Source organism: Amia ocellicauda, chromosome 9, assembly GCF_036373705.1.
Source record: "Amia ocellicauda isolate fAmiCal2 chromosome 9, fAmiCal2.hap1, whole genome shotgun sequence".
Taxonomy (NCBI): Eukaryota; Metazoa; Chordata; class Actinopteri; order Amiiformes; family Amiidae; genus Amia; species Amia ocellicauda.
In genome coordinates this window covers 41,383,536-41,409,855 of record NC_089858.1, presented here as the reverse complement: position 1 = coordinate 41,409,855, position 26,320 = coordinate 41,383,536, and the positions used below count along the sequence as shown (strand labels likewise).

The 26,320-nt window shown below is 38.4% G+C and overlaps 2 protein-coding genes across 3 annotated transcripts; one reads left to right on the top strand and one right to left on the bottom strand.

Annotated features, from left to right (window-relative positions):
- Positions 1–464: 464 nt before the first annotated feature.
- On the top strand, positions 465–10,562 carry nudt18 (nudix (nucleoside diphosphate linked moiety X)-type motif 18). Of its 2 annotated transcripts, XM_066714507.1 has the most exons (5): positions 465–536; positions 2,003–2,194; positions 3,732–3,945; positions 4,991–5,579; positions 10,417–10,562. In XM_066714507.1, the coding sequence occupies exons 2-5, from the start codon at positions 2,036–2,038 to the stop codon at positions 10,460–10,462; spliced, it is 1,008 nt and encodes a 335-aa protein (XP_066570604.1). In that variant the 5' UTR covers positions 465–536; positions 2,003–2,035; the 3' UTR covers positions 10,463–10,562. The 2 variants fall into 2 exon arrangements, with proteins under 2 accessions (XP_066570604.1, XP_066570605.1); XM_066714508.1 differs by having other exon boundaries at positions 4,991–10,562.
- Positions 6,249–24,528, bottom strand: fhip2b (FHF complex subunit HOOK interacting protein 2B). Its single transcript, XM_066714506.1, has 17 exons — positions 24,296–24,528; positions 22,580–22,658; positions 21,520–21,689; positions 21,050–21,154; positions 20,398–20,520; positions 19,629–19,901; positions 19,104–19,300; positions 17,793–17,910; positions 17,629–17,705; positions 16,830–17,022; positions 15,659–15,819; positions 15,210–15,350; positions 10,591–10,681; positions 9,988–10,131; positions 9,267–9,407; positions 8,471–8,571; positions 6,249–7,077 (listed from the first exon to the last, which is right to left on the bottom strand). The coding sequence occupies exons 1-17, from the start codon at positions 24,344–24,346 to the stop codon at positions 6,975–6,977; spliced, it is 2,268 nt and encodes a 755-aa protein (XP_066570603.1). The 5' UTR covers positions 24,347–24,528; the 3' UTR covers positions 6,249–6,974.
- Positions 24,529–26,320: the final 1,792 nt, after the last annotated feature.

Below are 26,320 nucleotides of genomic sequence, written 5' to 3'. Positions count from 1 at the left end.
TGTTCAACAATGTGTTAACAGTAAAATTGCAACACTACAATGAATCGGGGGGAGGGGGGGCAACAAAGTTTAGAAATAATGTATCTAGCTAACTGGAAGCAACATTTTACGTGTTTATCGATATAATTAAATATTACAGTTTATAATTACTATACAAAATCATGTCATAATCAATTCGCATAATAGAATCCGGCGGTACACATTGTTTGAAACTCTAACAAAGGACAATTTAAACGTATAAAAGTATAACTATAATATAAGGCATCCAAATATGTTGATAGTGTTTTACATTTCAATTGAATTACACAATAGCAGCAGTATAACAAAAAATATTGCATTATCTACGCCGGCATTTTCCATGTTAACAGTTCCACAGCTTTACAAGAAATACGTTTCTTTGAAATTACGGATTTTTCTACACTGTCCCTTATCGCCACACAGCCAATCACGTCACACGGGTTACACTTCCGCTTTACTGTTCTGCTAGTGCGCACGATTTGATAACGAAGAACACTACTAGCAATATTGTCCCAAAGGTGCGTTTTCATTAGCATGCGTTTTTTAATCAATTGTTAACGGTTGTATGGATTATTGTTGCATGTGGTTTTGTATGTTACAGATGGAAGATAGGTGTTTTAGAGAATGTGAATTGTTTGCAATTGGTAGTGCAGTAATCAAATCCATTGAAATTCATTCGGGGTGAACTTTTTAAGGTCCTTACATAAATAATACAATAATTTAATCATGTATAGGTATATGGAACGCCCAGTGTTTATTGGTAAACAATTATATAGTTGTCAATATTAAAATCTTATATATTCATAACCATCCAAATGACAATACAATGCACCAGAGTAGGTTTTTTTTTTTTTTATGGTGCAATACACACTGTCTGTAAAATGCAGACAATCATGCATTAACACTGATTAGTTATAAGCACATGGTTCCGCCACGGGTCTAAGTGAGGGGGACAGAATGAGGAACAGGGAGCAGACAGCACAGGATGCGTATTATTAGCAGATGCGCCATATGCATCACATTTCTACTAAACTCACTTACTTATTTTATAGTATTTATTTTATACAGCACTGATGGTGACAGTACAGTATGGAGGATGTGCTAGTTAGTGGTACACAGGGAAAAATGAACTACTGAGTGAAAAGATATAGACAGCTTTACATTTCCACCTAAACAGCCAATTAAAACCAAAAAAATAATAGAACATACAGCACTGGAATTCATATGGACACATACGTTTTAATTGAATGCAATATAACAAAAATAGACATCCTCCCTATAAAGTATTTTTTATAACCATCCTTTTCAGATACTTGAATAGAAATTATATATTGTTTTTTGTTTTTTTAATGTTGCTGAACTTTTAATTTTCTGATGCAGTTTTCCTTGATACCAGGATCAGCAGTTGAAAAGATTTGCTAGTAGCTACAATCATGAATATACAAAATAATAAGTAGCCTGCTGCTTCCTTAACAACACTATCATAAGTAAAAAGAAAAAAAAAAGAATATACAATTATATATTAAAATTAACAACATGGCACTTTTCTACAAAAAGGACACTAACATTCTCCAATGAGGACATCTGTAGTATAGGCCTATAACAATTAATGTTTTATTTATGTATTTATTTATTAATATCACTGCTGGGCCAGCAAGTGATTTTGGGTTTCCGGGGAAACCAGAAATTACCCATACTGGGAATGAGAAGGCAACAATTAAGTAATGTCAATATAAAAATATATATGAATACCCTAATTTATAGTGAGAGAAGTCACTCATTTTCCCACTGGGGATTCCAGTGCCCTGAAAAGAAATTACCCATCCAGGTCTGCAGGACGGGGGTGAGCAACAGACAAGTAAGGCAGTTAAGATAACAATGAATAGCCTAGAGCTAAATTGTCCCTGACTCAACCGTTTATTAAATTACAACTCTGGAGATTTTTATTTAATGAGCTGCACCTGTCATTTTGTGTTATCAACAGGAAACGATAGGTGTGTACTGGCAATCCACATTTATGATGGATTCTTCTGTAACAATAGAAGACAGGGTGGAGAAGATTATAAATGGTGACGGTTTTGCTGTGCAAGAGTTCGATTCGGCATATGAAATGCAGTCAGTTGCCATAAGAAAAAATACCTGCTATATCGTCTGTGCTGTCATCTTCAACGAAAAGGTAAAAGGTATTCATACAAAATAAGGTGTATACATAGTTTGTTTATAAGTAGCATTTTTTTCAACCATTTCTACCATGAAAAAACATTTCTGTTTACTAAGTATACATATATTGATGCTAAAGGTTGCAATTTTAGAATAAGAATTTCTATATTTGTGTGTTTTCTCCCACACTTGAAGAGGTTGGGTCTAGGTTTACAAGTCATACAGATGTAAAATCAACAAGACAGATTCAATTAATAGCGAGCAAATAACTAAATAAGCCAACAATGGGAACATACAGAAGTTCACCTTCCTTCAGTTAAGAACACATTTCCATTTAAAACACTAAATTACTGAAATGTTGCAGGAGGGGGTTTGTTTGTGTATAGAAATAGACAAGATTATTTTGCACTTGCTTCATGAAGATGATTTACACAATAGTTTAGACTATTCCTAAGCATTAGTAGTGAGAACCATTGAGGTCATTATAACAAAACTTTTATTTAAATGTATGGTCCTGTTGAAGAGCAATACCTCAATCTTAAAATGCAAGCAAAAGTCACCAGCTAAAAAAAATATTACTACTGTAATATACAGTACACTTTGAATAATAGGAAACAATCAAGGGGACGATATGAGGAACTATTTTCTATGTACTTTATAGGTATTTATTTTGAAGCGAGAAATACAATTCTGGTTTCAATTTGGTCAGTGTCTATGTAAAATGCAGTAATACCACCTATAACTAATGGTTACTGTTATGACTGAAAAAACCCTCGTGTCTGTTTTCAGCCAAAACAACCAGAATAAGAAGATTCCACATTCAAAATTAAATACATACTCCCTCTCACTCAAATACTACCCTCTTGTGGCTACAAATGAAAACAGGACACATGCCAACAATAAAAGTTCTTAGTCTTGGGCATTTGGGTCAACTTTGGTCTTTGTATCATTGTTTTTAAACTCACTTAATGATCATAGGTTTACTGAATCCTTAATCACGTCTCTCTTAATTAATCAGTTCAGTTTTGTATCAGAGGCCGTTTGCTTAAATTACAGACACTTTGGTCAATGAGATAATTTACCAATGTGTGGAGCACTGAAACCCCTCTTAGCTAATGATGACATCTTTGCTGAAAACTGATGAATGAAGGTCCCAAGAAAATAATTTAACGGTTCAATAAGTATGCTCTAATGTTTTGTAAGTCGCCCTGGCTAAAGGCATCTGCTAAGAAATAATAATAATAATAATAATAATAATAATAATAAGAGCTCTATAATATAGATTCACATACAGAAACCATGCTGCTACATATAAAAAAAACATTTAAAAAAAAATAATAAAAAAAAATCAACAATCCAGTTGAAATAAAATCTTATATGTATAATAAATATAACACAACAGCAGGATATCACTCAAAACATTCCTGTCCTGTCACTACTTTAGTCTAGGGATTGGACGCATTCACAAATTTGATGAAGGGAAGAGGACTGTTTTCTTGGCAGCTTGGGGTACACAACAAGCCAGCCATGTTCATTGTGCTCTTGGCTTCCAGAATGACGTGCTGATGATGCAGGAAGCAAAACCCAGCTGCTACCAGCAGTGGTACCTTCCAGCAGGCCGAATGGAGGAGAACGAGAGCATCGTGGAGGGGATGAGGAGGGAGGTGAGAGAGGAGAGCGGACTGGACTGTGAGCCCATCACCCTGCTACTCGTACAAGAGAACGGCCCTCAGTGGATCCGATTTACCTTTCTGGCACAAGTTTCAGGTTGTGCAGCATGACGGTGATCTTTTGGTTGTATGCAGGGGTTATTTGGCACATTCCATTAAAAAGTTCACACAATTTAAAAATAGTTTTTGATAAGGTTGCAATCATGAGAGGGCTTACTCCTTTTTGATTTGAGAATTGCATCAAAGTGTATGTTTAAGGATCTTAGTTACACTGCACCGATTTATCAAATGGATTTGTGCCCACATTTGATGCAAGAGGTTAAGGTTAAGTGTCAGTGCAATAATGGATTGGTACAACCTGTGGAAGATACCTGTAACTATTGCATCCAACTTCATCGCAAGTAAGTGCGGATTGATTGATTTAACAGATGTGCAGTTCACTTTCTGAATATGTTATGAAAAAACTGTCTGTTTACTGCCAGAATGCCAGAATCGCAGTTCTCATGCGTAGGACTTTAAATAGGCAAGAACTTTAATGGAACATGACCAAAGGTGCATGTCATGACATGGAGGTGCTTGTCATAAAACAAAATAAATTGGCAAAGACAGTCTATGAATCAGGAACCGGTATGATCCTTGTGTGTAGTTTTACCATTTAAAACATCAGCATATTCTTTGCATTAGCACTAAATATGGTTCAACAGCACACAAAATAGATTGACTTACAACACTGTATGTAACAAGTATGCTGCAGTCAAGACACAAAATTCACGTATGATTTAGTGTGTCTTTTTAGTTAGCTTTGTTGCTTCATTAGCGATTTGGTTTGTGAGCTCTGTTTCAATCTGAGCTCAAATTAAAAAGCTGGATTTCAAAACCATTACATTTTATAGATTGGTCTGAAGCAGTTATACTTTTTGCCATCTCAAAAATATAATATGATGCTTTACAGGTTATTGTGCATCTTCAAGCAGTTTCTGCAAAGGTTACATTCAATCTGCACAACATGCTTTGGTGTTCCCTATCCCCTTTAGACACTGTGTACAATGCCGTACACCATTCTGTCACGCGTACATGCTAACAATGCGTCTAAAGTGGCTATAACAGACTGAACTGAGCAAGCTCCCTCTTGTTTCTTTCAGGAGGCTCCATGAAGACCACAGCAGAAGCTGATGAGGAATCTCTCCAGGCCATGTGGTGGGACAGAGTGTCCTCGCTCCCACTGCGAGCCCGCGACATCCTCCCCCTGATCGAGGCAGGTCTGAGGTACAAAGAGATGACCTGCTTCCCTCCCACCCTGCCTGTGGACACCCCCAGCCATGTGCTGTGTCAGAGGCTGATTGTGACATTCACAGACACCAATAGGGATCTGTGGCTATTGCTCGGGACAGGCAAGGACTTACATCTCCCGGTCACAGTCTCTGGTGTAGGCCCGTCTGAGAGGTCCTGCTATCTTGCATTTGCCGTTCGCAGGCTCATGAAGGAGTGTATGCCGCTGTCACAAGTCAGTGTGAAAACACAGGGCATCTTTGGGCTCCAACATCATGGAAAGGATCCAGGGAAAACGGATGGCATCTGTTTCAATACGCTGATCTCCGTTGAATACAAACTCGAGGCAGTGGCAGTGGTACACACGGAAGCCCCACCAGCACTGGAGAGTGAAAAGTTTCGGTGGTACAAAGTGGATGATCCAGGTTTAAAAGCCAAGGTTGAGCAACGGCTGGTCTCGAGGTCAGTGATTCCCTTTCATAGCCTGTTCTAAAACGAAATCACAAGTCAGGCAGGATGGAGAGGAAAAAAAACAAAAACACTCAACCAGTCTAACTTTGGGTAACTCTGATGCTCTACTGCAATTGCCTGCAAAAAAAACACATACGCACAAATTCAGTCCTTTACCTTCTTGAGGAAAGCAGTCGACACAAGGGTCGTACAAGGGTTCATTCATTTGCCAGCTGGGGAAAAACATACTTATCCAAAAAGCTGTGCAACTTTTTTCAGATAATCGCTGTTGGGTTTTAATAAATTACTGGTGACCTCCTAATGTTATTCAGGTGCATCTTAAAGTTAAAATATACACACGGTGCTAAGCCTTTAGACTGACAACATGTTTGTCTTCTCATTTGAGTGTGGGTCAGCAAAGTATTATTCAAGCATTTCTCATTGAGTAACATGAATCAAAAGTTTTAACACTAAATGGCATAATTCTTTAATGCATTGTAAAAGCCTCAATTGTAACATGCACCATAGAAAAAATTGGCTCAAGGACCAAAACAAGAATTTTCCAACACCTGCTTACAAATAAAGTCTGTTCTCCCTTTTGTAACTAAATCATTCAGTAACTGAATCAGCCTCTGTTGGTTGAAAAACTGAAGTAAAAAGTCAGACTGACACTAACAGAAATTAACATCCACTTGAGTTTAATGCTCATACAACAGTGAGAAGCTTTACAGACAACACAGCAGTCAAAGTTACCCTGCCCAGTACATACTATAAGGCATCATACCACAGCTCTTCAAGTTTTAAGCTTGGCATATTGTAATATGTTTGTGCTTTCCAGACTAAAAGGAATATTACATTAAACACAAAATGACTCTCTCCCAATACACAAACAGAAAACAAATAAGCAAACAACAGAAATCAAAAATAAAATAAAAATAAAGATCCTGTATTGAAGTTTTTTAATCACCTTAATTTATAATCACAAAAGGTCCATCTTCTGAAGTGTTTTATGCCAGGTAGCCTATTACATGTGCTGAAGGGTTTATGATTGTTAAGAGAATCAACATGGTATTAAATAAATAGATAAAAAACATTTTGCATCAAGAATACTGTTCATATCATATACAAATCTCATAAAAGACTCTAAACGTATAAAGAAACAGTCCAGCAGTCCCACATCTGTGTCGTACCATCAGCAGCAGACAGGGATGTGCACTGGCTTGTCCAGGTTAGGATCAGTAGTGTGTCAAGTTAGATTGTCACTTACAAACACCCAGGAATTGCACTGCCTCATGTACCTGCATAACCACTGTAAATATCCAGTCCTTGTATTTGAACAAGGTTGTGCATCTGCCAAGTCTTTTTAGCCTGGTAATTCACCATTAAAACACTGCCCACAGGACGGCACTACTTCTCATCGATGGGATTTTTGACGAAGGCTATTGCCGCCAGTTCCTTGCAGAATTCCTCCAGAACTATAACACCCTTTAACAATGTCATGTGATCTGTCCTGTGGGTGAAGGGGAAATTAGTTTAAAAAAGAAAAGCTTTGGGTACACTATTTAAAAGCAAAAAGGGTAATCTGATACACTTGACTATTCATTTAAGCAGGTAAAAAGCAGCAGACCATATACATTATATATGTTTTTGACCATTGATCCCCATGGAAATGTCTACCATCATTTTTTAAAACACTCATATGATGTAAATAAAATAATAAACTCCTCAATAAATAAGTAACTAAGTATCTAAGTAAAATACATTGTATACAAAGTATAAACTTCAGAATTAATCACATTCCTAACAGAATTAAACATTTTGGTATGTGGCTGAAACGTTGAAATGTTCACTTCATACAAGGTTAAAAGAATAATAACTATCTGAACACCTAAATAATCTTCATTTTGGACCATGATACTGCTTTGCAGGGTACATTTTTTCACAACAATTGTATTACTCCAGTAAGTTACCTGCCCTATTTTAAGGCCAAACAGCCAACATCTTTTAAGCTAGGTCCATACAAATCTACACCAAGAACAAATATGAAGGGGAATCTAAAACTAACCCTAGCCTGGACCAAAATATAATCCTAATTTGAACCTGTAACTTCAATTTAAATGGTCAAATTTTACTAAATTAATCAAAATGCTTACTCTTAACAACCTAAATTGAACCATAAGACCATTCCTACTTTCATCTGGTTCCCTAAAAATTGTACTTACCTACTATATAAAAATGGCAATTAATTAGCATTACTTATTGTATAGAATCTTTACACTTAACTGTGATACTGTGTTGCAGTGTCAAAAGTAGAGACCTTATACAATATAAACCATTGTGTTAGAAGGTGAACCCTCCATAACTAAAACAAGTCACTGTTGAATTCTCAAAGTTTGTGTGCGCCACAGAAAAATAAATAAATAAAATATGAATTAGATACATCCTTTCAGAATTGCACAACTCAATACAGCATAAGCTCAGGTTTCTCACTGAAAGTAATTTTTCTTTTAAAGTTTATAATGGGGTGGGTGGAAAGAACTGGGGTGCCACAGAAGATTTTATGTGAAATAGGTGTGACTGCTTGTGAAACATTGCATGGGGAACCAATATCCCAAACACTAGAGAGAAAACTAGGAGTTGCTATATCATGCACTGTATCTTTGTATCATTTGATTAAGAGAAGAAGATCACTGCATTTTCAAAAGCTTGGACCACAACATGAAAAGAAAAACAAAATTGCAGAAAATCTAGTAAATATATTTCAATAATTTTAGACAAATAAGATAAGACAAAAACATTTATTTGGCCAATGTATTTTAGCATCGCCAAGTTATTTCCTTGCATGCTTTATTAAAATGTATAGAAATGTAAAGAAAACTAATCCATCCAGCTTTAGTGCTTACATTGCCTCAGGCTGCAGTCCCATGAGTTGCTTCCGGACCAGCAGTAATTTCTCACTGAAGTTGGGGATGTGCTGGATTCTCTGCATGAGATCTCCAATCACCTACAGGGAGAGATAATGGGAACATGTACCACTGCCCAGGGTTTGCATTTCACTGGACATCCTAAGTAAACTGTAATGGACAGCCAGCAGAGAAAAATCAGTAAACAACTTCTAAATATACTAACAGCACTCTCCATGCCTCAGTTCACCACAGGCAGTCAGCTGCAGATGCACGTCACTATACGTTCCTTTTTAAATGCAGACCAAAAATAATACAAAAGCATTTCATTTTATAAAAATCTCTATCCAATTAGTTAGCACCCTTGTTTTTCATATCATTACTAAAGCAATGAGCATGAAAGCACCAGTCATTGTAAGGAAATTGGATTGCAGATTTAACAAAATCCTCCCATGTACCACAGTGTATGGTGAAATGTTGGCATTAAAAACCAGGACATCAGCAGAAATATTGTGAGAAAACGAGCAATGAAGGGAAATTGTAAATCATGATGTGGTATGTTTTGTGTAACTAAGAAATAGCATGGCTTACCACTTTCATATTAACAGGAAAGAAAAAAAAAACATAAATTATGGTAATGAAAACTAATGAATTATGGTAATGAAAACTACAACAGAATTACTCAACTATTTGCAGTAACATCCTGCACAGGTAGTCTGCTTTTCATTGCTGGATTTTTAGAAAGAACCTCTGTGTGTAAGTTGTGTGAAAAGCTGAGCGATGTAATGGTACTCACTCTGATGAGCACAGAGAACAAAGACCTGCTGCCAGGGCTCAGGGTGATGTAGGGGTCCAAGAGATACTCATGGAGGTGGGGATGAGGAAACACAGCCAGCCTGGAGAGCACCGACGTCACCTGCAGGTTCAGCTCATAGGGCTGGAGCAGATTGGGAGATGAGGGAACAAACAGCTACCTAGTATTACATTACTACATACAATTCAAACAACAGGCAAGAGAATGGGTTTGACAGAATCTGCGGGGTGCTTGTGCTTTTGAGACTGTATCCTCTCTCTTTTGCAGGATTAAGATCGGTCTCCATGCTACCATTTGCACATGATGCAGATCTTAGTTGTACTAACTAACATCTTCAGTCACCTTCAATCGAAATGTCATTCAGCTTGTGTGCATGAATGCATGTCTGTGGAATTCTGGTTTCCCCATCCTACAGATTCAAATGGCAGTTTGATGGTCTGTAATACTTCAGTAATGCATGCCGGAAATGTCATCAAGCTACAGGATCAAGAGCACTTCAAAGTCTGAGAAATCCTACCCACATTGCCCTTCAATATGCACTGTGTTTCCCTAAAAGGAGTCCGTTGAAGTAATAGCTTTCATGCATTATATACAGAATATCATAATTCAAAGGTACCATCTACCCAGAAGTGCTTTTAACAAGGATTGCAGGCAATAGATTCCTGTGAATACATTGACAACCAATGAAGTGTGCCAAGATTACCTGGTCCAGGATCCGCGTGATTCTATCCAACAGGACTTTTAGTAGATGGCCTTCATAGAAGTCCGAACCAGGGTGAACAGAGTCCAGGGGTTTGGGAGTGTCTGGCCACCCCCATTCCAGAGAGTAAGAGGTGCATTCTTTAAACTAGACAGGAGGGAAGACAACAATTTAACACTCTGCTGACCCCCCCAACCCAGAGTACTATACAGTCAGCCAACCTACAATCTCCTTTAACAAACAGGGTCAATGGTTTTCCTCCTGTGTCCCTTTAAAAGCAAGTGAAGCATCCACACTGAATAGTGTTGTGTAATATTGCAGGTACACTGTCATAAATCATGACATCTTTCCCATTTCCAAAACCGTTACATAACAAAAATGGTGCCTAAAAAGACTTATGTCCAATAATTCTCTGAACTATTTCTGTTACAGTAGATGCAAGAGAACGGAAGGCACTGTCCCCTCAACACAAAACTGAAATGCAGTTTCTGTCTGGAAATGAATACATTCTCATTTTGTTTATGATGTGTAATAAGATTATCGGGGTAAAAAAAAATTAAAAATTAAAAATTAAATCACATTGGTCTACAACATTTATTTCCTTACCAGTTCATGAGCGTCATGCACATATGTGTCATATCCTGATCCCTGGACATGATAAGATGTTTTTGCTTCTTGTGGAACAAGGCAAAGGAAGCTGAAAGATAGAGAATTATGATTTATCATTTAAAGGTCTTATTCCTGCCAAATAATAAATTTCCTTTAAGAACTAGAGCTAGATTCTAAACATTGTCACAAGTGAGAGACAGCAGCCTGACTGAAAGAGTACTAAACTCCTCCCAACCTCTGGCACTCACAAACAGACATTTACGCTTTCCTTAGATCTGACAGCCCTTCTACAGTGCATCTGGAAAGTATTCACAGCGCTTCACTTTTTCCACATTTTGTTATGTTACAGCCTTATTCCAAAATTGATTAAATTCATTATTTTCCTAAAAATTCTACAAACAATACCCCATAATGAAAACGTCAAAAAGTTTGTTTGAAATCTTTGCAAATTTATTAAAAATAAAAAACAAGAAAAGCACATGTACATAAGTATTCACAGCCTTTGCCATGACACTCAAAATTGAGCTCAGGTGCGTCCTGTTTCCACTGATCATCCTTGAGATGTTTCTACAACTTGATTGGAGTCAACCTGTGGTAAATTCAGTTGATTGGACATGATTTGGAAAGGCACACACCTGTCTATATAAGGTCCCACAGTTAAAAGTGCATGTCAGAGCACAAACCAAGCAAGTTGGAAGTATACACACAGTTTAGGATGGGTAGCATTATATGTGAAAAATTACATTGAGGCAGAAGAACTTGTATTAGATCCCAGTAACGGAACAGAATCTTTGTGGGTGAAACTTTTGAACAAGAGATCTGGAGGATTAGCGGTAGGAGTATGTTACAGGCCACCAAACTCAGATATTCAGAAAGATGCTGCATTGTACAGTGTAATCAGGACTGCATGTAGCAAGGATGTGGCTGTTATAATGGGGGATTTCAATTTCCCAAACTTAGACTGAGAAAGCCCAGTGGGGACTACAGAAGCAGAAATAGAAATGGTTGAGATGGTAAATGACTGCTTTCTAACTCAATTTGTCAGGGAATCAACCAGAGAGAGTGCATGTATTGACTTGATCTTTTCAAATGACCAAGATAGAGTCAGGGGGACAGCAGTTAGAAAACCAATGGCAAATTGTGATCACAATATGGTTAGCTTTGAGGCATTCTTTCAAATAACAAGGTCCAAGTCTAAAACAATGGTCTACAATTTTAGAAAAGCAAACCTTGAAGGTATGAGACGGCACTTAGAAGAGGTAGACTGGAGCACATTGGATACAGAGTCAGTTGAAAGTGGATGGGTATATTTTAAGAATATACTACTTGAGGCTCAGGAGCAATTTGTACCAAAACTTAGCAAATTGAGGACCAAAAAACACTGGCCAAAATGGTTTAATAGAGGTATGCAAAAAAATATCAAGAGAAAGAAAATGTTGTATAGCGCATACAAAAGGGATGGTGACGAAACAAAATACAAAGAATATGTTGAGCTGCAAAGAGATCTTAAGAAAGGGATCAGGAAAGCAAAGAGGGAAATAGAAAGAAACACAGCTCTTGGAGCTAAAACCAATGCAAAGAGCTTTTTTCAATATTACAACAGCAAGTGGTCAATAAAGGAGGAAGTGAAACAGATAAAGGGCAAACATGGAGGTATCTTGGAAAATGAACAAGATGTGGCAAATGTTCTAAATGAGTATTTCACAGAGGTTTTTACAAAAGAAAAAACAGATGACATGCCACAGGTTGACAATCAGTCCAGTCAAACCCTAAGAGAGATCAGGATAAATGAGGAGGAGGTACTAAAGGGACTAGCAGAATTAAAAACCAACAAATGACCTGGGCCAGATGGGATATTTCCAACAGTACTTAAAGAAATTAGGGAAGTTAATTATAGGCCGCTAACTCAATTATTCCAAATGACACTTAGAACAGGGGATGTGCCCACTGACTGGAAGACAGCAAATGTCATACCAATCCACAAGAAAGGGGACAAAACTGAGCCAGGAAATTACAGAACAATCAGTCTCACCTGCATTACTTGTAAAATGTTGGAAAAAATTATTAGACAGAAAATAGAGGAGCATCTTAATGAAAACCATATTCTTGGAGATAGTCAACATGGGTTTAGACGAGGCAGATCATGTCTTACTAATTTATTTGAATTTTTTGAACATGCAACTGCAAGCTGTAGATCACGTGAAAGCATATGATATGATATACTTTGATTTTCAGAAAGCTTTCGATAAGGTTCCACACCAAAGACTGATCCTCAAATTGGAAGCTGTAGGCATTCAGTGTAATGTAAGTAGATGGATTATGAACTGGTTTATGTATAGGAAACAGAGGGTGTCGATTAGAGGAGTTGCTTCTAACTGGAGTGAGGTTGTTAGTGGAGATCCACAGGGATCAGTACTAGGGCCATTGCTTTTTCTAATCTATATTAATGATCTGGACTCTGGGATAGTTAGCAAACTTGTCAAATTTGCAGATGATACTAAAATAGGTGGCTCAGCAGATACAATCTTGGCAGCACAGGCTATTCAGAGGGACCTGGTAAATGAAATTCAATGTGGACAAGTGCAAAGTAATACATGCAGGTAACAAAAATGTCCACTATAATTACACTATAGGAGGTACAGATCTAGATTAAGTAACGCATGAGAAAGACCTAGGAGTCTATGTGGACTCCTCACTTTCTCCATCCAAGCAATGTGGGGAAGCAATAAAAAAACCAGAGGAGCTTTTCCAGATCAGCAGGGACACACACACCCTGGGACACAAATGGAAATTGGGCTTCAAGGCATTCAAAATGGAAAACAGGAGATACTTCTTTACACAGAGAGTAGTCACAATCTGGAATAAACTACTCAGCGATGTGGTAGAAGCTGAAAGTTTGGGAACATTTAAAAATAGACTGGATAGGATCCTTGGATCACTTAGATATTAATGGACACCAAACGAGCACGATGGGTCAAATGGCCTCCTCTCATTTGTAAACTTTCTTATGTTCTTAAGCCATGAAGTCCAAGGAATTGTCTGTAGACCTCTGAGACAGGATTGCATCGAGGCACAGATTTGGGGAAGGGTACAGAAAAATGTATGCCGCATTGAAGGTCCCAATGAGCACAGTGGCCTCCATCATCCGTAAATGGAAGAAGTTTGGAACCACCAGGACTCTTCCTAGAGCTGGCCACCCGGCCAAACTGAGCGATCGGGGGAGAAGGGCCTTAGTCAGGGAGGTGAGCAAGAACCCGATGGTCACTCTGACAGAGCTCCAGCTTGTCTCTGTGGAGAGAGGAGAACCTTCCAGAAGAACAACCATCCCTGCAGCACTCCACCAATCAGGCCTGTATGGTAGAGTGGCCAGACAGAAGCCACTCCTCAGTAAAAGGCACATAACAGCCCGCCTGGAGTTTGCCAAAAGGCACCTGAAGGACTCTCAGACCATGAGAAACAAAATTCTCTGGTCTGATGAAACAGATTTAACTCTTTGGCCTGAATGGCGAGCATCATGTCTAGAGGAAACCAGGCACCACTCATCACCTGGCCAATACCATCCCTACAGTGAAGCATGGTGGTGGCAGCATCATGCTGTGGGGATGTTTTCAGCGGCAGGAACTGGGAGATTTGTCAGGATCGAGGGAAAGATGAATGCAGCAATATACAGAGACATCCTTGATGAAAACCTGCTCCAGAGCGCTCTGGACCTCAGACTGGGGTGAAGGTTCATCTTCCAACAGGACAACGACCCTAAGCACACACAAAGGAGTGGCTACAGGACAACTCTGTGATGTCCTTGAGTGGCCCAGCCAGAGCCCAGACTTTAACCCGATTGAACATCTCTGGAGAGATCTGAAAATGGCTGTGCACCGACGCTCCCCATCCAACCTGATGGAGCTTGAGAGGTCCTACAAAGAAGAATGGGAGAAACTGCCAAAAATAGGTGTGCCAAGCTTGTAGCATCATACTCAAAAAGACTTGAGGCTGTAATTGGTGCCAAAGGTGCTTCAACAAAGTATTGAGCAAAGGCTGTGAATACTTATGTACATGTGCTTTTTTTGTTTTTTATTTTTAATAAATTTGCAAAGATTTCAAACAAACTTGTTTCACGTTGTCATTATGGGGTATTGTTTGTAGAATTTTGATGAAAATAATGAATTTAATCCATTTTGGAATAAGGCTGTAACATAACCAAATGTGGAAAAAGTGAAGCGCTGTGAATACTTTCTGGATGCACTGTACCTCTGTTCACAGAATACAGACGGTCTCTCACTCCACATTATCACATCATTTAGTTAATATCTTCCAAACCTTCCAGTCGCAAGTGTGTCTGAAACCAATTTTATTTCCACCTGCATCTGTGATTATCCAAATTTCTGTGCGTCTTTGCAATTAAACAATCATATACGATCATACAGTATTTCAAAAAGGCCTTTGACTTAATTGTGCTTTGATGAGCTAGATGTGGTCCCTGTTGATCACTGTGAGCAAAGTTCTTCAGCAGATGCAGTTTGGACATTCATTGTTTATTTTTAAAATAATCAGACCCAAGGAAAACAACCATGTACTGTGTGATAGTATGCCATAGTAATAGGTAAGGATGACCTCCCTACCTGTTAACAATGTCAGACACTTGACTTTTCCCCACTGGTCGAGGGCTGGTCTCTCTGGGTGGCAAAGACAGGAGCTGAGAGGAAGAGTTGAAGTCACTCTCGGTGTACATGTCTGTAAAGAATGGGTCCTCCTCCAGCTCGCTGGACAAAAACAAGCCAAGGTTATCAACTCTCTGTACAGTTCCTTAGACAAACATTAATAGAATTACACACAAGGAAACATGCACAGACAACCCTGTGCTTGATTTTGGAAGTCGTTTCCAAGGAATCCTTTCAATTGAGAAATTGCATAGTTGCAGATGCCCTATTGTGCCCATGCATTTGTCCTGCTTGTTAAGACAGCTCTGCTATAATTTTCAGTGGAATGACCCACTCTACCTCAGACGTTAGTCATATCGGACAGGGCCACAGCAAGACAGCACAGTAGGGTAATATTGGGTTGTCCTTACGCTGACTCTTCTAGGTGCTCTGTGTCCACAGTGTGTTTGTCCTCTGCTCCCTGGGCGATGTAGTTCCTGTACTCCAGGTTACGCAGGACCAGGTTATATACAATATGCTCCTGGGGCTTCTGCAGGAGCTCCTCAAATAACTTCAGAGTGCACAAACTGATCTGGGAACAACAGAGAAACAGAAATATATATATATATATATATATATATATATATATATATATACACATATATGCTGCACACAAGCTTCATTTAACCAAGAAACTCATCAATGTCTGTCAATCTTTTGGATATCTTCATCAGGACAAAGAAGTTCACAAAGTTACAGTTAAATACAACCAAATAACAGACAGACAGGCATGTCAAGTGACTGACAGCTGCTTCAGCAAACAGATAGCATTTTGCAAAATAAATCCTACTAATAAAATTCCTTACTTTTAAATCGCACAATACTTTTGTTATTGTAAAGAGATCAAGAGGCCCACCTTATGCTTCTAAACAATAAGCTGAGAGCTTTTAATTCTCTTATCAGTTTTAACGTACAATATAGTGGGATATTAAAACAGTCTCAAATGCAGCACAAAGTTCCACAGTATTTGCAAATATGAGGTGTTTTTTTACTAGACTTAGAAATGGGTAAGCATGGCCAACTGTGAATTACCACTTGATGATACTGGACCCACATGTAGCGCTGGCAAAATAGAAATGATTTTATTATCTATTGGGCTGCCTTTTGAAAGGTAGCAAATGTATTTGTCTATTCTGTGAAAGAGATCAACTCCAGACTACAAAACTGAACCCCATTAAGCATCTATGAGCTATCCTTGATCCTTGACCTACAAAGAAAACAAGACAAGCATTTCTGATCCCTTACAAACAGTTTAGGAGCGTGCTGCAAACCACAGTGTAGCAGCAGAAACCACTCATAATATATCTGTTCTGTGCATGGATTTTAGAAACTATTTAAAGACTTCAGTCGTCCATTTAGGTCTTGCCTATCTACCATATAAGGGAACAGAGAAATATAATGGATATCAATAATACAGGGTTAACCTGAGCAGCTGAGGTTAGTACCAACAACAGGATACGGATAGATTCCCAAAGCAGAGTTTTGGCTCAGTTAGAAAGAGACATACATTCTGCAAATGTAGCCATTTTGGAAAGTCCATACCTCATCAGATATGTGGTCGCAGTGTTTGACTAGATGGTAACGAAGCACATGACTCTCTGTGGCCATGCGTTCTTCAGGCTGCCTCTGACTCCCCAGCAGAAAGAATACCAGCTCTTCTAGCAGCACAGGTGCCCAGGTCTGACGCACGACTGAGGACAGCAGCACAGTGGCCACCAGCACCCCCGCCTCCGACCTGCCACACACACACCGCACTGAACCACAGGGCTTCCATCTGTTTTTGAAAACGCTGCACTACTTACATCTGTCAATCATAGCATGACTCTCTTAGCCTTCTGCTCAAATTCTGTAGGTGTTCCAGTCTTAAAGTGTTTAGTTCTCCAGCAAAAGTAAAGCTTTCTGTTTCTTAGAACAGGACTGAACTGTACACATTTCCCTAAAATACATGTTTATTTTTTTTTACTTGCTTGCATCTCCTTACTCTAAATTGATATCAAAATTGTTGCTAGAGTGAAAATAATGTTGAATTCATTTCACATTTAACACCTCTACATGCCTCTTTGCTGGAGGTACATTTTTCAGATTTTAAAGTTTCAGCTCCGAAGCAAAGGAATGAAAAAAATAAAAATACTAACACGTTGTAAAGTTAGAATCAGGGTGTCATGGAGTTTTAAAACTGATTTTAAACAACTCAAGACTTAACTTAGAAATGTAATTTCTGTTTAGCTTTTAAGTCTTGCATCTTTTATTTTTATCTTTTGCCCTGTACATATTCACTTACATGCTGAACTCAAATTACTGACATGTTTGACATTTCCTGACATACAAAAAAAGCACTTACATCTGTAAAAGCTGTGGCTGAACAACTGCGACAAGCCACTGTTGATGAATTGCTTTGGCCAATCTTGAAGCAAGTATCTGGAGAAAGTGTACAGAAATATGTGATGCTTTTTTATGGTTTACGAGTACATGTGATGTTTCTACGGCTTGAACAGGATCTCTTACCTCCTGTGCTTCCCTAATAAGATGATCACAGAAATCCAGCCAAGCCAGAAACGTCTCAAAATGATCTCTTCCAGGAAAGGAGCAGGTATCTTCTGTGGAACCATGCGAATGCCGAGCTCTGCAAGTCCCAAACACCAAAACCAGAATAAGCACAAACCAACCTCAGAAACTCAATACAGTGGCATGTGATTTTATCATAATATTTCCAGATCTGTCAGTTATTGGGATTTGAATGGTTCCATTTACAAGAAAGTAAATAAGTCATGATGACTTATTTAAGGTGGTTATGGCTGACTGCAGTTTTAAATAATTTTGGTTTATGTTTCCATACACTAAACAAAAATCAACACAAAACATACAGGTGCAAAGTAGGAACTGTTACATTAGTGTGTACACTGCCATTTCTGATACTGAACAAATGCATCGATAGAAATGGCAGTGTAAACACTCAGTGATTGGATCAAATGTACCTCTCAGAAAGATGGTACAGATTGGGATCAATTAGGTAGCATATGATCCTGGGAGTGTGGACACTCGACCGGCTCAAGTTCCGGCATGCACTGCGGCGGCATTTGTTTTAAAGGCAGGCGGCAGACCAACATCCTATGCATCACTGGAGCAGATAAGAGAACACTTCCCTACTTCCCTTAGTATACATAAAATAGTTTAAATTAACAGTAAATGGCTTGTTATTTTATGTTAGCAAAAAAATTATGATTGTATTTTTATTTAAATGCTTTGGTTGCTACAAAATATGCAGTTGTGTTGGTTTTACTTGTGTTGGTTTAGAATAACTTGTAATTAGATAAAATGACAGTGTTTGTTATGTTCTGTGTTCTAATTGATTAATTTAATACATCACTGATCCAGATCAAATGTACCGATGCATTTGATCTGGATGAGAAATGGCAGTGTAAAAGCACCTATTAATAAAGTATTAACCAATACTCTAAAATTGTAAATAAGTCATACCACCAAAAAATAACTCATGACACTATTTCTACTGTCATTACTTTTACCAGCATCTAAACACAGCCTATGGAACACTGATTTAGATTACAGCAATATTTTCTTTACCTTACAACTAGAAGAACATTCTAGCAAAAGTACTTTTTTCTGTCACTGTATATCTATGGCCAGGATTTGGAGACGGAGGAGAGCTGACCCATGACAGCAGTTAGAAAACAAGAAAAAGTCTCCCACACACATTCATGGATACACAAGATACACCTAGATTTTTGGTCTCTTTACCTAATAAGTTTTAGGTTTGTGGGATTTGGTTGATCTGTTAGAGTTGTTTGATATACACACCTCCAGTGGACGGTGTCGACTCCCTGAATGTCAGCTGGGTCCAGTGAGGTAGGGATCAGTTTGTAGAGCTCACACACCCTGTCTGACAGCAGCTGACACAGTGCAGTGTCCTCAGCCAGGCAACGGGCAGTCTCTTCTTTTGGTATACTAACGAGGAGCAGCAAACTTTCACAGGCTTTTATTGCAATTTTGCTTTTCTAAAAGAAAACAATAATAATAACAATGAAATACTCAATCATTGCCATCTTCATATCCACAGACACTAGCAGTATAACAACTTAGATCAAAGGACTCAAAAATAATGTGAGAAGAAATGCATTTAGGATACAAACTAGGAGATAAGACTTTACAGAAAGGCTTTGTTTGAATTCCATGTAAAACAAGATCAAAGATATGCACTTGGATTATCTACATTGGATTGGCTTGTTAACTGCATTAAATCATTCTTGAGAAGGGTGAATTGTCACGAACACCCAAGACACTAAACTGTAGTGAGCTTCTGCACTACCAAATAGAGGCATGTACCTGGCTTTTCATCAGGGTTACCAAGGCTTTGATCAGGGTGGTAGGAGATTCCTCTGAAGTGGAGGGAGAGGGCGGACTCGGAAGATGGCCGTCAGTGGAAGAGGTGTCTAGGTCATCCCCGGACCACGAGGGAGAATCTATACAGCCGGCTTGAGGGCTGAGAGGCGTGGATTCAGCCCTGGGGTCCTCCCCCCTCTTGGGGCTGCCGCCTAGATCCCCCTCCTGTGCTTCGGAGATAGATCCTGGCTTCCTATTGCCTGCTTTCCTCTTACTCTGCAAACACAGGATTTACATATATTTGATGGAGAACTTAATTCAGTCACGGAGCAGCAGAATCATAAAATTAAGTCCAGCAATAGTACTGTCAACAATTGTGTCCAACCTTGGTCCTGGAAAGCCCCCAGATCCCCCAGAGTTTACAGGTGTCTTCTTTCAGTGGCTAAAGTTCATGTTGACTGACTCATTAAACCATTTTCCCACAAAATTCACAATGTTTGCTGTATATCTACCCACTATTTGAAAAGCTAACATTAGGACTCAGTTATTGATGTTCAGTGATAAACTTTTTTTTTACACAAAAGTAAAAGGAATTCTGCACATTTATAAATCCACATAAAAATACAATACACTACTATAACCATAATTATTAAATGGGTGAATTATGGGTAGTTAAAATGTCTATGTCTCAGATATAGACATTCTGGATGTGGGTAATCCCTTGAAAACATAGAACGTGAGGTCCATTTAAGGAATGCTGACAACAAGGTACCTCTAGAATGTAGTTGAGCACATATGGATCCTGTTTCAGTTTGGAGCAGATTATAAAGAGAAACTGGACTTCCTCCTTCTCGGTCTGTGACCCAAAAGCAGCTCCACACAGTCGAATCAGCTTCTGCAGGAAATAATGCAGTTTTAATGAGGAAGTCAGTGAATGTGGAAATATACCAGGTGGCCTCTTCAGTGCCACATTGAGACTTTAAGCTGGATAGTATCATTACAGCAGTATTAATAATTGAATGCATCTTGCTCTGCAGCCCCACCCACAAAATCCAATTAAATTCACCTGCATTGTTTTTAATTTGGCCAAAATGGCCACAAAAGTAAACAAAGAAAAAACATTGCCTGCTATTTATGCTCACTGAGACATTTTCCCAACTCACTTGGGAACAGCATGTATGCAATAAAGGGAAACTCCATTAAAGAAATTAACAGATTCTATGTCATTACCCTTTATATTTAAAATAGCACCTGTGTTTAGACCTGTGTAAAATGACTGTCATGATTTTAAGGTGGTACAACTGGATTACAATTTTAGACTTTTAATTGATACTGTATTAGTTTAACAATTCCTGCTTTTGACCTCCTTTGACATCTAGGGCTACATAAGCAGTGAGTTCAGGATGGGTAAACTTGATGCCAACCTGGACTGGTCTGTACACATTAATAATATGTAGCATTGGTTGCTGAATCTGTCCGAGGAGCTTAGCGAAGAACAGGAGAACCTGCTGGTTCATTCCTGGAGGGTACTGCATAGAAAGAGAAAGAAAAGTCATCAGGGATATTTCCAATCCTATAAAATACTAAAGGAAGCTAGTCTCCAGTTTCCAAAAAATAGAATATACTGTATATTGCCTTTTTTTTTTTTTTTTTAGACTCATACTTTTGCCTTGGCTGTTTTGTGCCAGTCATCAGGTGGTGGAATTAAAGACACATTACTACACCATTACCACTTACACATACTAATTCTTCACACTGAGACCTAAGAGACTGACAGTAATGACTCCAGACCTTATGCCGGATCTCTCAGAACATTCCTGGAAATAAAGCCTAGAAAATGATGGGTCGAATGGCCTCCTCTTGTTTGTAAACATTCTGATGTTTCTGATGTTACCTGTGCTTTGCCTAATGTGCAGAGGGTCTCCAGCAGTTTGTGCTGCAGTAGATACTCCATACAAGGCCCAGTCTCTTCTGCTTCCTGCTGTTTCTCTTCGTAAACCAAAATATCCAGCATCTGCTTCAATCGCCAGGGGATGTCCGTCTGCTTCGCCGGGATCATCTCATCTAGAAGACCATTAGCACTCTGTCATCCCCCAACAATTTACAACACACATGAGCAAAAGACACTTTCAAAGAAATAACAGCCATCGCAGTAGTCATAACTTCCAAGGAGGAGTCAGGATCATAACACTAGTTTATTTAGACTGCCACTACCTTGTAATGAGTGTTTGTTCGTGTTATGCTGAAGATTTGTGATCTGCCCTGTACTGGTTTAGTAAATTCTCAGGATACACAGATGAAGAAGTAACACGTTTAACGCAAGAAAATAAATACAGGTTAACCTGTAGCACTCCTCTCCATGAAGTGAAGAACTAAGGATATGAGTTGGAATAGCCTTTTTATATATTCAGAGAGACAATAGGTTGCAGTCTTATCTATGAGAAGTGATTATCTCTCATTAAAACACAGTTTTAGAAAATAGTTTACCACGTGCATATTAATTAACATAGACTTGAGTTTGTTACTGTTGTTGTTGTGTTTGATGTGTTGATTGGTGCTGGTCAGCATTCTTCAGGCAGCACATGTTATCAAAGACATTGTTTCAAGTCCTCATACCTGTTCCCCAAACCACACATTATTTACTGTTTAACTGTTTTAGCTGACTGAATATCCTGAAACGAATAATATAAGTAGTCCCCAGAAAGGAGTAAATACAAACTGATGATTGCTTTATAGACAAAACAGAATTAACAATATTAAACAATTAACAATAAGGACTATAAAGACAGTAATAAAATGATTGTTTTTCCCACTAAAGCTCTTACTGAGGATTTTTTAATTTCGTTGAATCCAAACATAGTCATTTACACAGAACTGAGAAAGAGGAACTGATAAAAACTATCAAGTTTCAGACTGCTGGTTATAGAAGGATCCGCCCTGCTCTGATTCCATACCTGAAGTTTCAATGTAGTAATTGGTTATGCCTTTCCAGTGTTCCACAAAGGAGTCCAGTAAATGTACTGAAGGCTCTCTCTGGAAAAGAAAAACAGTTAAATATAATATATATGTATAGATGAGCAGGATTTGTCAATAACCTCTCATGCTGAGAGATTAAGCTTAATTTGTATTACACCAGGGGTTCTTAACCCCCACGGATCATGAAGAATTACCCTTAGACCCCCACCCTGTTTATATCATATAATTTCAAAAGGCTCAACAATTTGAGAAATACAAAAGGATTCCGGATATTTAATTTCAAAAACTTTCTTATGGCTCAGCAGGAAACAATTCACTTTCAATGCAGTAACTGGGTTACTGGTATCTTTTGAATCATCAGAGTGTCTTCTGAAAATGTTTTGGATGCTTCCATATGAGCTCCCAGATATCAGAACCTCTGATACAGCTGGATTTGTGGTTATGAATTATAATGTATGTTATAAATATATATATATATATATATATATATATATATATATATATATATATATATATATATATATATATATAAAATAAATATATTTATTTATTATATGTTCCTTGGACACTCCATAGACACCCCACCTCTCATGGACCCCATGTTAAGAACCCCCTGGTTTAGACAAAATACAATTTTGCTTGTGAAGTTCAGCACCACCACCATCTAAATCCATTCATGGTATGCAGAATTTAGACATTTATATTGTATTAAAATGTGTCTTTTGTTGTGCAAAATTGCACTTGAAGCTTTTCAGCATAGTAGAATAACAGGGATCAGTCGCTCGTGTGTATGCATATGCACACTTTATATCACAAACAAGTTCAATACAAATAAACAAATAATAACTGAAAAAAGGGGTATTTTACAGTGCTGTCCCTATCGCACAGCACGGAGACGCTAATGTGCGTCAGCTGCTGCGCCGAACTGGAAAAGTCATGTAAACCTCGTGAGCTCCTCCTGCCATGCCAGCTGTTCCAGGATCCCGGTGTGTTTATTATTAAGCAATACGACACAGGTGACAATGCATTTAGTCGTTTTGGGGACAGATACTTCAAATCGATTAATTTGAACATCATGCTGAGTAGACTATTGTTGTATGCACGATCGGTTATTTGTCAGGTAGGAATAATGGATACAAATGTAATGACTTAGCAGTAAGGAATGCTGTTCTTAAGTGTTGGTGCCTCGAGCGTTTTCCACGTAAACACACATTGATTAAGGAGGTCTGGCGAAGACACGCTGTGAGCTGCAGACAGTGTGTATTACTTATAAATACACATGTATACCATCCAGCATTATTTTAGTAAACAACACATACACAAATAAGCACAGTCTGGTACTAAATCGCCTTATCCTGCACAAGCGAGCAACCTTAACCAAAACCAAACAAACCAGTTATATTTAGTTTAGACTCGTCTTGACAACTACTTGTTGATCTAAGCCGGAAAATGCATAGCTGTACAGTTGTTTGTTGTTATTTAGACATTACTATGCAAAGTAGTGACTTACACAATTGTCCACCAAAAAATATTATATATATATATATATATATATATATATATATATATATATATTCATTATTTACACATGTATCATGGCCATTGTATGCGTCATAGCCAGGCCACGGTAAAAGCCGGGGACATTCGTTTCCCATCACGCCTGCTTCGGGAACTTCTCAGCTCGCCTGACTTACCGTTTCCAGCGCCTGCTGAAAGAGAGCAGTCAGCTTACTGAACATCTCCATGGTCGGCCGCGTTTTAGCTTCGCTGGTTCTTTATTATTAAATTCATTTAAACGCCGGTTACTACAATTTAGAGTATTAAAAAAAATAAAAGAAAAATAAACATCAAAACAGTAGCAATTCCATGTTCCTACGCTACAGCAGCTGTCAAAGCCCTCGCTGCTGCCTCTCACAGGGGAGTGTCTTGTTCAGATAAGGTTGAACATTGGGCGATACCCTCAGAGCGACCAAAAAGCATCTTCCTTAAAATGTGCAACTCAGTCTGATCATAATGGCATCTGACCCCTCATCAGACGCAGTTAAATTCCGCGTTCAATAACCGCAAAGTAGAGAGCGGTGAATTTAACCTCATCCTCATGTTTTTTTTAAATATATATATTTAGCAAATAACGTTGTTTAATTGGTTTTATGTGTGAACGAATGTATTAGCCATTTACTATAAGAAAGCGTTTAGCACTAGGACTCAACCTAGTAAGATATATTCCCACCTATTAGATATTGAACTATACGAACCCTGCGAGATTTTGTTAACAGCATTTGCAAAAAATGTTTAATGAATATCCAATACAAACACAACAAATAACATTTGTAATGTAAAATACTTATTATCATTAAGCCAGTAGTTTTTCTTTTTATTTATTTTTATATAACTTTTTCCATAGATTGTAAAATTGAGCTGTTTCAGTAACACATGGCAGAAAAAATTAACTACATAAGTACACATTTTGGTTGTGCACACTGAAGAAAAGCAGATTTCACATAAAAACACAAACATAATTTGTTGGCTATGCCACCACTACTAAACTTGTTTTAAATTCAACCCCACTAAGCCAGAAACATTTGTAATATAGACCAGAGGTTCCCAAACTGGGGTCCACGAGGGGGTGCTAGGGCGTCCGCGACCAAATATATATATTAAAATGCAGTCTGGCACTCCGGCGAAAGTACCGTCAGTCCTCATTCAAACAACCCGCCTCCACTCTCATAAGTTTTACCGTGCCCCCACCACGTAACTTTTTACCGTCAGCGCCCACCTCCGCTATCATACGTTTTCACCGTCAGCACCCCCGTTCCACAGTCATCCTTTGGTAGGTGGGGGTCCTTTGGGAACCCCTGACTACTACCTGTCATTCCCTTGATCATGCAAATTCAAAGTGGAATAAACATAACCTGTGACTACAAAGAATGTACTCCATAATTAAACCTTTATGGTTGTCAACTTTCAGTGGAAAATACATTCTAGTAAACAGTTCGGTTGGGTTAAGAAAACCTTCCTTTGAGAAAGTTACACAATAGGTTAACTGAAGACAAGCATACAAATCAACCAAATAATCATGCAAAAATGGAATTCAGAAAGCATAAACTTACTCTGCCAGGAGCAGCGTCTCTACACAAGTGGAATTGATAGATAATCTGGGATTTCTAATACCTTAGAACTGGGGTGGGGGTGTGTGTAGATATACATATCACCATCACCAACACCCCAAGATGTTCCAACTTGCTTCAATCTATAGCTTTTCCACATCGTGCCTGCAAAGTTTTTCCCCCCATCTTTTATGTGGTTGTCTTCTAGGTATTTTGTCATCTCTTGGTTTCTAGTGCAAAATCGCCTGAAAACCTGTGGCTTCAATTTCAAGAACTTTCAGCTGAACATTCAGAAGCAATTACCTGGACTTTAACATAAAGACAATTTCAGTAGATCAACGGAAACTCGAAGATGTCAAAAGTTATGTCTACCCTGGACAACAAATCAGTACAGATGGATATATTATGGATGAAATCAAAAGAAGAGTATAAATGGGATGGACTGCATTTGGAAGAAACAGCATGCTGTTTAAAGGAAACTTAACCACATGCATGAAGAGAAAAGTATTCGATCAATGCATACTACCACACAAAGAAGCATGGCAAGATATATGCTTGGAATAACAAGAAGATATAGAAAAATAACTGACTGGAACAAACCAAAATGTGATG

Coding starts and splice junctions, on each gene's coding strand:
- nudt18 (XM_066714507.1), top strand. CDS start 2,036: ATGATGGATTCTTCTGTAACAATAGAAGACAGGGTGGAGAAGATTATA. Junction 2,195..3,731: donor CTGTCATCTTCAACGAAAAG/GTAAAAGGTATT, acceptor CTTGGCTTCCAG/AATGACGTGCTGATGATGCA. Junction 3,946..4,990: donor CTTTCTGGCACAAGTTTCAG/GTTGTGCAGCAT, acceptor TGTTTCTTTCAG/GAGGCTCCATGAAGACCACA.
- fhip2b (XM_066714506.1), bottom strand. CDS start 24,346: ATGGAGATGTTCAGTAAGCTGACTGCTCTCTTTCAGCAGGCGCTGGAA. Junction 15,820..16,829: donor GCGACCACATATCTGATGAG/GTATGGACTTTC, acceptor TGTTGTTCCCAG/ATCAGTTTGTGCACTCTGAA. Junction 10,132..10,590: donor TGCATGACGCTCATGAACTG/GTAAGGAAATAA, acceptor CCTCCTGTCTAG/TTTAAAGAATGCACCTCTTA.